Raw genomic sequence first — 15,919 nt, 5'->3', positions numbered from 1 at the left:
TTCTTGCTCTCAGCCTCCTGAATATGGGATGCCAGGTGTGGGGCCGGCCTAGTTTCCCCGCCACATTTTCACTTACCGTTTCTAATGGTTGCAAAACATCTCAGTAAGAGAGTTCTGTTGAATTAGCTGCCCTCTTGTTTCACAACGTGTGGTTTTTCTCGGACTTCTCACTGTTATAAATAACATGTAGGTCAGCATCTTCTATCTATAGCTTTTTTATTTCTTGTAATTTTGTTCTCTTGGGCTCCAGGCCCAGAGTGAGGGATTAGAACATGATTTGTTATTTCAAGTGTCCAGATGATCCTCTCTGTTCATGCTGAGCCACCCATTTGCCCAGCTTTTTTTTCTTATTGGGTTAGAGTGTGCATGTGTGAGTGTGTGCATGTGTGTGTGTGTGTGTGTGTGTGTGTGTGTGTGTGTGTGTGTGTGCCGATGTGGGACTTGAACTGAGGGCTTGGGCTCTGCCCCTGAGCTTTTTCACTCAAAGCTAGCACTGTACTACTGGAGCCACAGCCCCATGTCTGGTTTTTTGCTGTCCCAGGGCTGGCGTTGAACCGAGATCTCAGCCCCCTGAGTAGCTAGGATGGCAGGCGTGAGCCACCTGCTCGAGGCAGCTTGTAGTTTTCGTCGGTGGTGATGGTATAGTTTGCTGTCTGAGCTGGGGATTGAACTCAGAGTCTCTGTTCTAACTATAGCGGCCAGTTAAGCCACGCCTCAGCAGGTAAGCCACGCCCCCTTGCATTTAAGCCATGCACCTATCACGTAAGTCCTTACAGGCTAAGCCACTCCCCTACCACTTAGCTTTTGTGTACCAATGTAAAGCCACGCCCTCATCCACTGAGCCACGCCCTTACAATGAAAGTCCGTACATTTTAAGCCTTGCTTCTTCATCATAAGCCACGCCCTCGCAGTCAAGCCATGCCCCTTGTGTTTAAGCCATGCACCTATCACGTAAGTCCTTACAGGGTTAGCTCCGCCCTGCCAGGCCTATCTTCCTTAACCACGTCCTCTTCTACTGACCCCAGCCCAGAGGCCGTGAGTGATCAGTGACCTGGCCTGTCCCTGCTCCTTGGTCTTGCGCTCTGGGTTGGGGGTAATAACCCTGGGGGAGGGAGGGGAAGTAGAAAGGGAATGTCCTTGCCATGACCTTGCAGATACAGTGTCCCATCCCCTAAGCAGGAGCCCTGGAAGCGGTGTGTGCATCCCCCACTTTGTGCTGGGGGCAGCCAGGCTGGCAGTGACCACTGCGGGTTATTTTTAATGAACCTCACCCTGTCGTGCCCCGGGCCCAGCCAAGCCCCGGCCTGCCTGTCTGGGCGGCTGCCCAGGGTCACCGGCCTGCCCTGCTCAAGCCCTCCCTCCACTGGGCCCCACCCCTGCCTACCTGCCTGTTGGGCCGGGTGGGCCTGCCAGGGTGGCCGGCCGTGGCAAGCCTGCGGTCCAGTAGCTGAGTCAGCGCCCCTCGTGGCCGGGTCCCCACTGGCTTCCTCCAGGCTGAGGCACTGCTGAGCCAGGCCAGCCAGCCTGTGATACCAGCACAGCCAGACAGCAGGAGGTGGCATCCCGGCTACCCTGAGTGTGAGTCACATGTCACCATGAACACGTGCACATAGAACACATGGTCACACAATACCGCCCAACATGCGTGCACCCATGCAGAGGTACACAGGCACATAGATCGCTCTGTGTGTGTGTACGTGTGTGTTCATGTGTTTGCACCACTCCACTCCTGGGGCTTGAACTCAGGGCCTAGGTGATGTCCCTGAGTTTCTTCAGTCGAGACTTAGTGCTCAGCTGGCGCCGGGGGCTCACGCCTGTCATCCTAGCTACTCAAGAGGCAGACATCTGAGAATCATGGTTCAAAGCCAGCCTGTGCAGGAAAGTCCATGAAATTCTTATCTCTAGTTAACGACCAGAAAACCGGAAGTGACTTCATGTCACAGCTCTGTGTTTGTTAGTTAACTGGAGATGAGTCTCATGGACTTTCTGGCCTGGGCTGGCTTTGAACTGAGCTTTGGGGGTCTCAGTCTGCTGGGTAACTGCGATTAGAGGCTTAGCCGGCAGGATCCACTGTGGGTTTGCTATTATTATTATTATTATTATCATCATCATCATCATCGTCATCATCATCATCACTTTCGATCCCCAGCAACAAGCAGTGATCCAATTATAACAAAGAGCACAGAGAAACTCCATGTTTTCTTCCCTGTGTGCGTGTGGTGGGTCCTTTCTTGGCAGGGGTACTGCTGCACCCCGCCAGACCTAACACTCCACTGGGTGGTGCGCGGCTCCTCTCCCCTTTATGCCGATGCTGGCCTCTGCCAACCATGGACCTGCCTGTACTGTGTCCCTGTCATCTGGCTGTGTGCCACGCCTGGAATCCCACAGGAGCCATCAGATCAGGACTGGCCGCTACCCCTCCCCTCACTCATTCCGGGGAGATTTGTACATTCCAACTTATGACTAAGTAGGAATTCCTTGAACAATCTGAACTCTGCCTTTACTTGTCTACCTAGCTCCACTGATGGTAACACAGACACAGAGTCCTGCTTAATTACTTGGAAAAGTGTCTACTGCCTGGAACAGAGGGCACCCCAGGACATTTGCATATGCTTTCTAGACATGACACACACGCAGACGCATACCACCAACCATCAGGTTGTGCTAAATGGGGGGAGGGAGGCGAGTGTCTCAGTCTAAATAATGCTGGGTTGAGTGTGTATCCACCTCTGAGGTCCTGGAGGGTAGGGCAGCATCCCTGCCCCCCAACTCCATGCCCCCTGCTGAGCCTCCAGTTGTGCCAGCCACACTTCCCCCAGACATGGCACAGGGCCCCCTGGAGAATGGAGTTGCCCCTTGTTGAGATGCCCAAATAGTTCAATGAAAGAAGCCAATCCCCAGAAGAGCCAAGCTCACACCTGCCATCCTAGCTAGATCTCAGGAGGCTGAGGTCTGAGGATCAAGGTTCGAAGTCGGTCAGTGCAGGAATGCCCTTCAGTCACTTATCTCCAGTAAACCCACCAGGAAACAGGAAGTGGAGGTGTGGTTCTAGGGATAGGTAGGGCATCAGCCTTGAGCAAAAAAATCTCAGAAACAGTGCCCAGGCCTGGAGTTCAAGCACCAATATCGGCTAAACACACACACACACACACACAGAAAAAGATTTGGAGAACAACCAGAAAGAAAAGAAAAAAGAAAAATGAACATTTCCCCTCTGTTCCTGATGAGGTAAAACAGAAAAGTTAGCAGTTTCCAAAATAAAACCCTACATGCATTTACCGTACCAGCAGTAATTACACTCCCTGGCATCTGTCCCAGGGCACAGGAAAGTGTATGGCACCTTTACTCAAATAGACTCCAATGAGAACTGGCTGCGAAGTCCTTCAGCGGGTGGCTGATTTAACAAACTGGCTCATCTGTACCATGGAATACTACTCAGCCCGGTGAAAAGGAACAAAATACTGATACACAGGAGGGAAAGGAAGCCATACCCACAGGCCCCACACCCTGTGGCTCCATTTCCCTTATTTGGAAAGGTGGCCTTTGTAGATGGCGTTTGTGGAGGTGACACTGAAGCAGGGCTGGCCCTGCCCCGGGTCTGGGGTTGCTGTGAGAAGAGGAATCTGGGCTGGTTGCAGGCTCAGCGCTGAGCACTGCTCTGGCATGCACACGGCCCGATCCTCACCATTCAGGGTTGGGTCTCTGTGGTTTCCACTTGCTCCAGTGGTGGCCATTTGTGATGACCACGCCAGGACAGGAACCTCCAGGGTGGTGGGTCCCTCCCGTCTCTCCTGAGGGCTGAGTCTTGGGGTCCCGGAGTTTCTGATCCCACTATGCCTGGCACACGTGGTGAAGAGTCAGGAGGCTCTGGGCAGGGTGGCTGAGGGGAGGATGAAGAGTCGGCAGGATGGATGGACAGAGGTGAGTGGATGGATGATGAGGGATGGCTAGATGGATGGATAAATGCATGTGCAAATAAGTGAATCAATGAATGAATGAATGAATGAGTGCCACAGGCCCCTTGCCCTCAGAGCAGAGGACATGCACAGGCCCTCCATGATCTGCCCCCAGCCACAGGCACGACTGTCCCCCAGAGGTGGCCCGTCCCCAGGGGACACTGGGTCATGGCTGGGGACACACGTGGCCGGCGTGACTGGGGCTGCTGGCACGGGGTGGTGGAGAGGGGGGACGCCGCTGGGCCGCCTGCGGGGGCCCAGGACACCCACGGAGAGCAAAGCCCGCTCCGAGCCCCCACGACCCAGTCCTGAGCCACAGGCAGGGAGAGTGGGTGGCCCACAGCCGGTCCTGTGCGCAGGGCGGGTCCTGGGGGGGTGTCTGCCCCAGGGTGCCGCCCGCTGGCTCACGGTCTGCGTGTCCCCCCACCCCCAGATCTCTGGACGTCGGGGCCCACACTGATGGCAGAACAATGTCAGCCACTAACAACGTAGCGCAGGCCCGGAAGCTGGTGGAGCAACTCCGCATCGAGGCCGGCATGGAACGCATCAAGGTGAGCCTGCCCGCGGGCGGGGCCGGGCGCCACCCCCAACCTCCCTGAGCCCTCAGCAGCGGAGGCAGCGGGAGCCTTCCTGTCTGTCCGTCCGCCTCTCTCTCTCTCTGTACGTATTTAGTCCTGAAGCTTGAACTCCGGACCTTACCACGGAAGCCCCGCCCCAACGCTTAGGCCACGCCCCTTGGACTAAGCCACACCCCGGGGTGGGGCCTGAGCTCTTGGCCCTGAGCTTTTTCATTCTAGGCTAGGGCTCTACCACTTGGCCACAGCGCCACTTCCAGCTATCTGGTGGTTTATTGGAGATAAGAGTCTACAGACTTTTCCTGCCTGGGCTGGCTTTGAACCTCCACCGTCAGATCTCAGCCTCCTGAATAGCTAGGATAACAGGTGTGAGCCACCGGCACCTGGCTGGGTATTTTCGAGTTTGGCTCCCTGCCCACACGTGTACCTGGACACTGGTCGTCCTGTTCGCTGTAGCTGGGATGACAAGTGCCATCAGTCCCAGCTTCTCCGTGGAATCTCGCAGCCTGTTGTGCCTGGGCGGATCTGGAACTTCCCAGGAACGTCTGGAGCTCAGCTCCAGGAGCAGGCAGGAGCCTGCCACCTGTGACTTCCGATCTGCACACCTTTAGGTGGCTGTGTAGTGATGATGGATGGGGTTCCAGACAGTCCCAGGAAGGAAAATCATTACTTGTGTCTACATTTCTCACCTCTGCATACAGTGGTGCGTGCGTGCGTGTGTGTGTGTGTGTGTGTGTGTGTGTGTGTGTGTGTGTGTGTGTGTGTAGTGAGAGAGAGAGGTGTTTAAGAGCTGGCTCCCATGGGTATGTTGGCTGGAGAGTCTGAAATTTGCCAGCCAGGCTGGCAGACTGGAATCCTAGGGAAGCGTGGATGTTTCTGGAGACCAAATTCCAGTCTGGGGGCGGGCGGGGGAGGGCAGAAGGTTTTGTGTCTCCTTTCCATCACCTGATTGGACAAGGCCCACCCACATCAAAGAGTCCAACTTACTCAGAGTCTACAGCCTCTGGTGACCATTGCCTCTACAAATTACCTTCCCAGCAACATCTAAAGAGGACGAAGAAAAAAAAATGATCTTGCCAGAGGACCAGGCCCCCCAGCCCAGCCAGCCGAGACTTGAGGAAGGAGTGGTGGGGCCCAGACAGACAGACAGACAGGCAGACAGGCACACCTGCTGGTGTAGGGGGAGGAGGCAGGAAAGGGATTGTTCTCAGCGGGGGTCCCCATCCCCAGAGGGTATACTGGCAGCCTGGGACAGGGGGGTGCCTCCCACGGGGCTCCCAGGTTCCTGCAGTGCTGACAGAGCTGAGCCGGGATACTCAAAGCATTCCTGGGAACTGAGGACACCCAGAGCCTGGTTGAAGTGGTTTCCCCTCCTCGGGCTGATGCCAGCCCTATGCCAGCCCAGCCAGCCTTGCTCATCAGCTCCTTTGAAGTTAGAAGAACGGAGGAGGGGGGCAGACTCCACCCAGGACCCCCCACCTGCCTGAGGGGATTTTGTCTCCCCCATGAGGCCAGCAGGGCCTCAGTGTCAGGGAGGAGATGGGGCCTCCTCATGGAAGCCAGGAGGGGATCTGGGGTCCGTGCTGGCCCCTTGGGCTGAGTAGCAAGTCTGAGCCCCACAGTCCATCCTGGGGCACTCTGGAAAGCATCAGGGGTCCCAGGGAGGAGATGGGATTGATGGATGTCTGAGCTCTTTTCCCCCATCAAGGCTCCTGCTCTACCACTCTGAGCCACAGCGCCACTTCCGGCTTTCTGGCCATTTGTTAGAGATGAGTCTCCTGAGCGTTCCTGCCCAGGCTGGCTTTGAACTGTGATCCTCAGATCTCAGCCTCCTGAGTAGTGGCAATGCCAGGCATGGGCCGTGGGCTGCCTGGTCCTTCTTGTTCAGAGCTTGGCAGAGCTGCCCAGGGCGCACAGCCTCTGTGTGTGTGTGTGTGTGTGTGTGCACATGTGTGCTACTGGGTGTAGAACCCAGGGCCTGCTCCTGCTCACTGGAGGTCACCCCTGGCAGCCCCGTTAGCCCTATTGGCTGTATTTGGTCCGTCCCCAATATTGTGCAGCCATCACCTCTTCCAATCATGATCACCCCAGAGGAACCCAATCTCCAGGCCCCTCTCTGGTGAGCTAATGGAGGTAACACTTCTTTCACCAAGTGCGGTGACCTCAGGGTCAGTGTGTCAGAGCTTCACCCTGTTCCTGGCTGGGTAATATCCCAGCGTGAAGCTGGGTGTCCACACATCCACCCTGGGGGGCCGTTTCCACTCTGTGGCCTTGATGGACAGCACTGAGGCTCCCCCCTCCCCCCGTCTCTCCACACACAGGTGTCCAAAGCTTCCTCAGAGCTGATGAGTTATTGCGAGCAACACGCCAGGAGTGACCCCTTGCTGGTGGGCGTCCCTGCGTCCGAGAACCCCTTCAAAGACAAGAAGCCCTGCATCATCCTCTAGCTTCCTTCTCTGTGTGTCTCGTGCCTCCCCTTCCCCTTCTTTCCCTTTTTTTGTTTCAGGTCTGAGACTGGGGCTCGAACTCAGTACCCAGCGTTTTCCCTCATTGGCTGGTGCTCTACCAGCTGAGCCACGCCTCCAGCCCAGTCCCCATCCTTCACTTCTTAATTCAAGAAAAACCATCCGAGTCAGCAAAACACTGAGTTCCAAAAGCCCCCAGAAGGGGCCTCTGGAAAGCTGGGCTTTCGCACCCAGTACCCCAACTCCTCGCTGCCTCCCCAAGCCCATCAGGGTGGCCTGGCTATAACAGAAATGGGCCGGCCATGTGCACACCTCTCAATTACGGCCTGAATAACTGACTCAGAGTCAAGAGGGAAGGAGGCTCAGGCCGCCTCTGGCAGCTCTGTGGAAATTAGTTATTTGGGAAACGTCTACATTGGGTCCTGGGATTTGTGTGTGTGTGTGCGCGTGTGTGTGTGTGTGTGCGTGTGTGTGTGTGTGTGTGTGTGTGTTGTATGTGGGCCAGTACTGGGGCTTGAACTCAGGGCCTCATGCTCTCACTTGGGTTTTTTTTTTCTTTTCTTTTTTTTTCCACTCAAGGCTGGCGCTTTACCCCTTGAGCCACAGCTCCATTTCCAGCTTTTTGCTGGTTCCATGGAGATAAAGAATCCCGGATTTTCCTGCCTGGGCTGGTTTTGAACCATGATCTTCAGATCTCAGCCTCCCGAGTCGCTGGGATTGTGGGCATGAGCATCCTGCCTGGATCACAGGTCCAGTGGGGGGGGGCTGCAGAGCCACTGTGGCCCACAATCCTATCCCAGTGAAAATCAACTCTCTGGGGCTGAACCTGCAGCCCCACAGGCCCAGCTAGAGCTGGGGGGGGGGGCGTATGTATGTACAGCACCCCGTGTGGCCCAGGACAGCCCTCGCTGGGGGACACTGACCACTCCACAGCCCTGGGGACCCCGTGCATATTGGGGGGGGGCTGTGGGTGGTTCTGTCTGAGCCCATGGTGGGCTGTGGCTCAGTCTTCCCTGCTGACACAATGGAGACACCTGTCCTCAGGTGGTGGCCTGGTGCTGGCTGGCACAGCTTTGCCTCTTGGGGCACCCAGAATTGCTAAGTTATCTTGAGGTGACTGGAGAGGCGCAGCAGCCCTATGCTCTCTGGCTGGACCCCATCTCTGGTCCACCCCATGACCCCGAGGTCACCAGTGGATGTTTGTGGTGGGAGTGGGGTCTGTTTTTAGGGTGACCATGTCCTCCCTTAGAAGAGCCCCAGGAGTAAGTGGCTGCAAGCACCCCCTCCACGGCCGGCCACCATGTCTGAATACTGGGGCATCCATCCCACCCCCAGACTCAGAGCCGCCCCAAGGCTTTGATGGCAGCCAGAGCCCGAGGCCAGTGTCAGGGGTCCTGGACGGCTGCCCAGGATGTGTATGTGGGGCCAGGTTCCCGTCCAGGAAGGTGGGGGGCTGAAGAGAAGCCGTGGGGGCCGCAGGGGGCCCTGCTGTCCCCCTCCCCCGGCTGGCTCCGGGAGGTGCACACGGGGTCCCCCCAGGGAGCAGCAGGGGTTTGGGGAGCCCAGCTGATTTGGACCAGGAAAGCCTCAACATCCCCCCAAATTCTAGCCATCTTGTGTTGCCCTGGGTGCCTACAGGGCCAGAGTAACTATGTACATGCATGGACACACACACACACACACACACACACACACACACACACACACACACACACACACACACACACACACACACACACACACACACACACACACACACACACACACACACACTGGGAATGGCCCAGAGGAATCAAAGAATGTTCTGGAAACTCAGGGCATTGCCTGGGGATAGGAATGTGGGACTAGTGATAAAGCTCCACAAGAAGGGGGGGCCTGACCAGACGCTGCCTGCCCCACTCCAATGCCTCCCTTTGGGGAGCCCCTGGGGTCCCATTTTCTCTTTAAAAGAAGCCTTAACCCCTGCAGCCGGCCCCCACCCCTGCACAATGGTCCCCTCCTCCCGGCCATCCCCACCACCAGGCTTCCTGGAGGATGGCAGTCCCAGCTGCCTTCCTGTCACCTTCCCTGCCAGGGTGCAAGTCAAGGGGGGCAGATGTGTCAAACTGGGCCCCCAGGGGTCACCCCTGGACAGACCCCAGAACCCAAGGCCAGGGAAAGGGGGCAACCTAACCTTCTAAAGTGAGTCAAATGACAGTGCTTGTTCTGTAACCCCAAATCACATCCTCCTGTCACCCAGAGAGGACCCCGGGAAACAGAGGGTCTCCATCTCCACCACCCCTTCTAAGGGCCCCTGAGTGCAACCCACCAACACCCCGCCCGGTCCTCCCACAGCCTGGGATCCAGAGGGTGACGGCAGGGGGAGGAGGGTGGACCCCGCTCGTGGGTGCCATCGTCTCCCGTGGAAACATTCTCCCCGGGTACCTGCCGCTTCATGCTGGGAGCTTTGGGGACACCAGTGTCTCCCCCCCAGCACCATGTCAGACTCGGGGCTGCCCACCTGCATCCCAAATCAAGGCAGGTAGCGGACATGTGGGGTGAGCACCAGACTCACCCCTCAGCTGCCCCCAGAGGCCCTGCACCCGCGGGGCGACAGCCACCCGCACCCCATCCTCTCCCTCCACTTCAGGGGGTGAGGACGCCCCTCCACTCCACAGCCCGCGACCCACCAGCCCTGGGACAACATGGCTCCTCCGTCGCGGCTTCTGGGGACAGTGGGAAGCGCTGTCACCTGTCATTGCCAGGCAGCCCACACCAGCCACCATCACAGCCCCCCGGGCAGAAGGCAGGATGGATGCTGGGCCTGGCTGGTGACTGAGAAGCCCCCGGCTGCTGGGTGAGGGACAGCCCCCCCCCATTGTCCCTCTTCCTTTGTAAAATCGCTGAAAGCCACTTTGGGGACCCTCAACAGATGCCACGCGCCTGTGCCATGCCGCTGCTGCCTCTCACCATCCCGGGACAGCCAAATATTGCCAAAATGTCACCCAAACCCATTCCCCCACCTCCAGCTGCCAGCTGCTTCCAGCAGCTTCTCCCTGTCTGTGTTTTTGGAGTGTCTGGTGATTGTTATTTCTGATTGCTTTTTTTTTTTTTAATTTTAAATTTCACTTTCTCACAGTGTTTTACTATTGTGTGGGATTATTGTTACTAAAAAGTAAATTCATACACAATAAAAGGTTGTCCTTTCTCCATGGCTCTGAGCTCTTCCTTTTCTCCAGGGCCCACACTGGCTGGGGGACCGTCGTCACCCCCAAATCCCAGGAAAGGGGTTGCAGACCCTGCACATGAGGCAGGGAATTTCAGGTCTCAGGGAAGCTGCAGAGAGACCCATTCATGCCTTTATGCCCGCTTTTGCTGTTTGTTCTGGATTTGTTGTTTTTTTTTAATCCTGGGACTTGAACTCTGAGCCTGAGCACTATTCCTGAGACTGCCCTACTCCTTGAGCCACAGCCCCACTTCCAGTTTTCTGGTTGCTAATTGGAAATAAGTCTCACGGACTTCAGTGCCCCACCTGGCTTTTTTGTTTTTTTTTGTCAGTCCTGTGCCATGAACTTAAGGCCTGAGCACTGTCCTTGGGCTTTCTCAAGGCTAGAGCTATACCACTGGAGCCATAGCTCCATTTCCAGCTTTTTTTTTTTTCTATATATGTGGCACTGAGGAATCAAATCTGGGTCTTCATACATGCTAGGCAAGCACCCTACCACTAGGCCAAACTCCCGGCCCCCAGCTGGCTTTTTTTTTTTTTTAATCTGTCCTAGGGCTTGAACTCTGGGCCTGGCCACTGTCTCAGAGCTCCTCAGCTTCAAGGCTACTGCCCTGCCCCTTGAGCTACAGCACCACTTCTGGTTTTCTAGTGGTTCAATGGGGATAAGAGTCTCAGACTTTACTTCCTGGGCTGACTTTGAACTGGGATCCTCAGATCTCAGCCACCTGAGTAGCGAGGACAACAGGCGTTCACTGGTGCCTGGCCTTCTTAGACATTCTAAAGGGCTTAAAGCTTCTCTCTGTGGCTGCACAAGAAGAGATAGGGAGGGAAAACAAGAAAACCCCACAACATTGAAGAAACTACACAGGAAAGTTAATCCTTACCTAAAACATCTACAGACAGGAAGTGGAGGGAGGAGAGTTAGTGCTGAGTGGGGAGAGTCTGGAAGATGGAAGGCTGTGCAAGTGGGAGCTGGGATGTGCTCAAGACCGCTGAGCTACCCACCCAACACGGGTAGTTTCTGTTGTGTATGTTTTTCCATGAAAACAAAACAAAACCACTCCCGCCTAAGTGACTACAATTAACCCACGAGGGCTGGGTGAGGTGTGGGGGCAGAGAGACTGGCTCAGACACGTTTGGCCAGAGGGCCACATGGTGGACAGAGTCTCTGGGAAAAGATCTGGCAGTTTCCTCGCACGCTCAGCACCTGCCTATTCCATGACCCTGTACACAAGACATCTGCCAGGAAAAAAAAAAAGCTTGCAAGGAAGGTGGGTGTGGTGACCCTTGAGAAGCAGAGGCAGATAGATCGGGAGTTCGAGTCCAGCCCAGATGACAGCCTGAGAGAGCCTGTCTCCAAACAAATCAAAACAATCCTGAAGGAAGTATTTCTGAACTTTGTTTCCGAAAGGTGAAAATCTGGACCTTTCTCAGCCACTGAGTCACAAGTATGTGGAGAAAGAAATCAAGACTCCTGGGCCGGGGGCTTGGCCTAGATGGTAGAGTGCTTGCCTAGCATACACAAAACCCTGGGTTCCATTTCTCAGTCCCACATACACAGTTGGTTTCAGGGGCAGGTAGGAGGCCCTAAATTCAATCCCCAGTACCACTAACTAAATAAATCAAGTTTTATGGGACATGTTAGGCAAACCTCAGAGTCAAAGCTGCACTGCAGGCTGACTTAGGGGCGGGGGTGTGAGACACCAGTAGAATCCTTGACTCCAGGCTCTTCTGGGTCATGGAACTGTTCTGCTGATTTTGTTTTTTGGCCACCTCTGGAGAGGCAGCAGGAGAAGGAATCTGTGCCTTCCACAGTGGCTTACCTCCCAGCCCAGCATAGATACATTCTGCCATGAATAGCCATTGTGGCCTGTTTTTCTCCACAACACTATCCCACAGAAAATTCCTGGATCACCTAGGATCCGTGTCACCCTTCCCGTGTGTGTAGGTCCGTCCTGGGGCTTGAACTCTGGGCCTGGGCGCTGTCCCTGAGCTTGAGCTTTCTCTCATGAGGCTGGTGCTCTACCCCTTGAGCCGCAGCTCTGTTTCCCTGGAGTTTCACAGATGTCCCTGCCTGGGCTGGCTTGGAATGGGATGATCCTCCATCTCGGCCTCCTGAGTGGCTAGCTGGGATTACAGGTGAGACACGGGAGTCTCCTGGCTGATGTTGTTTTAAGCTCATCTCCAGAACTCAACAAATACTTGCTGGATGAGGAAAGACCTGGGGAAGGCAGTTCTGGAATACGGTGTGGTCACAAGTCCTGTGTCACCTGTCATGGGACACTGAGCCAGTGAAGCCATTCCAGGGCCTCTGTTTCCCCTTGTGCAGCCTGGGGCCGCCCCCAGGAAGAGTTGGAGAAATTAGGAGGTCAGCCTGCCATGACAGTTTCACCCCACTGGCTCCACATCCTCCCTGGGGGCCCCCCAGCCCCAACCCCTGCCAGGTCCAAGTTCTTAACCCTAACCATTTCCAAAGCACCCCTTTTCAGAAGGGCCCAGAGAGGTGACACAACCCATCCACGGCAGCCCTGCACAGGTGTACCGAAGTCTCGGGGCTCAGTTCTTCCTTTGGGGGACACAGGAGTCCTCCCCAAAACCGAGTGGTGCCTGGGTCAACACCCTTTCCTCAGGGAGGCAGCAGCGGTGACAACCCGGAAAGCAGGTGAAAGGTCAGGGCCCCACCCTGTCCTGGAGGCCGGAATTCAGAGGTGGGGCGGCAGAGGGATCCTGGGGAATGTCTGGCTCACCTGGAACGTGGGCCCCGCCCCTTCTTAGCTTCCTCTCCCTCCCCCCCCTCACACACCAGCCCCCATCAGGAGCGACACACACACCCCAGACCCCAGAGGGCTGCCTGGAGGCTGTGTCCCTGCATGCTCCCCCCCCCCCACCCAGCCAGCCGGTCAGCGAGGAGGAAAGGCTCCAGAGGTGGGAGGAGGGAAGAGGAGGAGGGAGGAGCTGAGTGGCCAGCCTGGGTGGAGGATTCCCCAAACCTGCTAAAAATAGCCAGGGAAATTATTCCAGCACCTTCCAAAAATAGAAACCCAGAGACTCAGCCCAACAAAGGGCCCCGGGCTGGCTGGCAGCTGGGGGGGGCGGGGGGGCCCTGCAGAGTGGAGCCAGGTTAACCTGGAGGAGGAACCCCCTCTTCCAAGACACCCAGAATCTGGGGGGAGGGGAGACCCATCCCGCCCGGCCTCCTCCCCACCAGTACCATCGGCAGGGGGTCCTGGGCAGAGGGGCCGGGGTCCCCCCGCCCCGCGCTGACCTGGGAACCGGGCGGCCCCGAGTCACCGGGGTAAAAATAGCCCGGCTCCTCCCGGCTATGTATAGCCTCGGCTCCCCCGGCGGGCGCGGCACCAGGGCGGCGGGTGGCCCGGGCGCCCCGGCGGGGCGGACGCCGCCTGCGGACCCCGCCGCGCCCCGCACCCCAGCCCGGCCCAGCCAGGTGCCGCCCGCGCCCCGCGCCCCGCGCCCCGCGCCCCGCGGGCGGGAGGGGGGGATCGGATAATTCCAGAGGGTTCTGGGGAAAGCCCGGTGCCGTGCGCGCGCACGGGCCGACCGAGGGGGCGGGGCGCCGCCCTGCCTCAGTTTCCCACGTCCGGCAGAACGGTGGGCAGGGCTGCAGCCCCCGGGCCCCCCCGACCCCGGGTTTGGCACACTGGAGGACCTTTGCGAACTGGCAAAAAGCCGGAAGTGGAGCTGTGGGTCAAGTGGTAGAGCGCCGGCCTCGAGTGGGGAAAGCTCAGGCCCCGGACCAAAACACCAACCAAAAACGGTCACTTTCCTGCCCCGCGCCGCCCGCGCCGCCGCCGTCACGGAGCCATGACGTCACCCGGGCAGGGCCAGCGCGGCGGCCACGACGCAGGCGGGCGCCGCCGTCACGGCGTCCCCCGCCGTCACGGCGTCCCCGCGCCCGGGAACCCCGGCCCCCGCGCGCGCGCGGCCCGCGGAAACCCGTGACGCGCGCGCCGCCGCCCAGGGTCTTCCGGCCCCGCCTGGCGCCGGGGGGCGGGGCTCCTCGCGGGGGGCGTGGCCTGACAGGACGGGAGACCACTGTGGTGGGCGGAGTCAACCGCGCGGGGGGGCGTGGTCGCCATCGGTGTGCGAGTCGCGCCTGGGCGCCGTGTGGGCGGGGCCGTGTCACTGCGTGGGCGGAGCCAAGGCAGAAAGGGGCGGGGCGTGATCCCTCCCGCATCCAAGTTCTCCCCCACCCCCCAGTCTGCAGCTCCCGGGTGCGTAGCGGGGTGGGGGCGCCCGGCGCCTGCCTGGCGTTCCAGGTGCGATGGTGGGGAGCGGAGGCAAGGGCTGAGGGCTCTCCCCGAAGCCGGGTCACCCCCTCACGGCGTGCACACTCGCACGCACACCACACTCCACCGCGGCGCAGGTGCCCGCGGCCTGTGGGCGGGGGAGGGGGAGAGGGCGGGGGGAGCCGCCGCCATGGCTGGGAGACTAATTACTGCCGGGACCAGACGGGTTGGCTGCGCCGCGGAGGTGAGCCCGGCGCGCTGTCTGCGGCTCGTCTGCGTCTCCAGGGCCCCCCGGCGGCAGGTCCCGGGCTGAGGCCCTGGGTGGGGTCCAGGACAGCCTGAGGGCCATCTGTGTGTACGGGACGGGGCGGGGGGGGAGAGGGAGGCGGATCCTGGCGGTGGAGCCCGGGGTGGGAGGAGGACGGAGCGTGAGAGACTGGGTGTCATCAGTAACACTCACCCAGCAAGGTCAGGAGAGCCCCAGAAGCCACACCTAAGCGTCACCCGGGAGACGCCACACACACTCTCGTACTGGATGTTCCTTCATGCCTCCCCCACCCCGCACACACACCAGGAACCACCCAGACATCTGCACCTGCACTGTGAACACACGCACACGCACAACACATGTGCATGTCAGTGCTTTTACTAAACCGGTCACACAGACACCCTGCAAACACCCACATGCACAGTTACACCCCCACACCCACACCCACACGAAATCGCAGGCACTTACACCTACACGCACACATTTCTGTACCAGTACACACATGCCAGCTGGGATGGGACCCTCTTGGGAGACAGGGAAATGAGTAGCTCTAATAGGAAAAGCAGACAGCTTGGGTGTCTGATGTGGCTGCCAGAGCTTCTGTCTGTCTGTCTCTGTGTCTCTGCAGCATTCTCTAGCACTTACAAAGCCTCCTCCCTCCTCTCCTTCCTCCCACCTCTCCTTCCTCTCTGCCTGTCTCCCCCTCCTCCCAGCACGGTCCTCATTTTCCTGTCCCACCCTTGCAGCTGGCTGTGGGAATCTTGGGCTTCTTTCTAGCCGCCTGGGACGGAACAGCACCAGGCCTGGGCATCTGTTTCTCACCCGCCCTTCTCTGTTCAGCTGGACAGGAAGTCTCCCCTCCCTTCTCCACCTTTGGGCCTCAGTTTCCTTCCATGTGGCCACATGGAGGGGAGTTGCCGAGGACATCTGGAAACATCTTTTCCAAGCACCCACACTGACTCTCCCTCTACACAATTCACACCCTGCCAAGCCTCGCTGTCCTTTTGTTCCTTACAGGCAATGACTTAACTCCTAAGAGAATTATAAATTGTGGAAGCCTCTGTAAAGAGGGGTGTGGGGTTCATTACACCCTAGGAAGCCCTCCAATCTCACGCTTGGACACCCAGCAGCCCCTGGGGGGGGAACCCTCAGAAGGAGTGGCACCATTGATCACAGGAGGGAAATGTGTGCAAAAGCAGGTGG

General features: G+C 58.0%; 1 protein-coding gene across 3 annotated transcripts in view; it reads left to right on the top strand.

The window, feature by feature from the left end:
- Gng7 (G protein subunit gamma 7) overlaps positions 1–7,942 on the top strand; it is an 84,998-nt gene extending 77,056 nt beyond the window's left edge. For all 3 annotated transcript variants that reach the window (XM_090329158.1, XM_090329170.1, XM_090329164.1), the window contains exons 4-5: positions 4,390–4,507; positions 6,853–7,942. In XM_090329158.1, coding sequence (XP_090185284.1) covers positions 4,427–4,507; positions 6,853–6,978 — 207 coding nt within the window. In that variant the 5' untranslated portion in view covers positions 4,390–4,426 and the 3' untranslated portion in view covers positions 6,979–7,942. The remainder of the gene's footprint in view (positions 1–4,389; positions 4,508–6,852) is intronic.
- The last annotated feature ends 7,977 nt before the right edge of the window (positions 7,943–15,919 follow it).

The sequence above is a fragment of the Megascapheus bottae genome, chromosome 1, assembly GCF_031878675.1.
Source record: "Megascapheus bottae isolate mThoBot1 chromosome 1, mThoBot2.hap1, whole genome shotgun sequence".
NCBI classification, from domain to species: Eukaryota; Metazoa; Chordata; class Mammalia; order Rodentia; family Geomyidae; genus Megascapheus; species Megascapheus bottae.
This window is presented reverse-complemented; position numbering and strand designations above follow the sequence as displayed.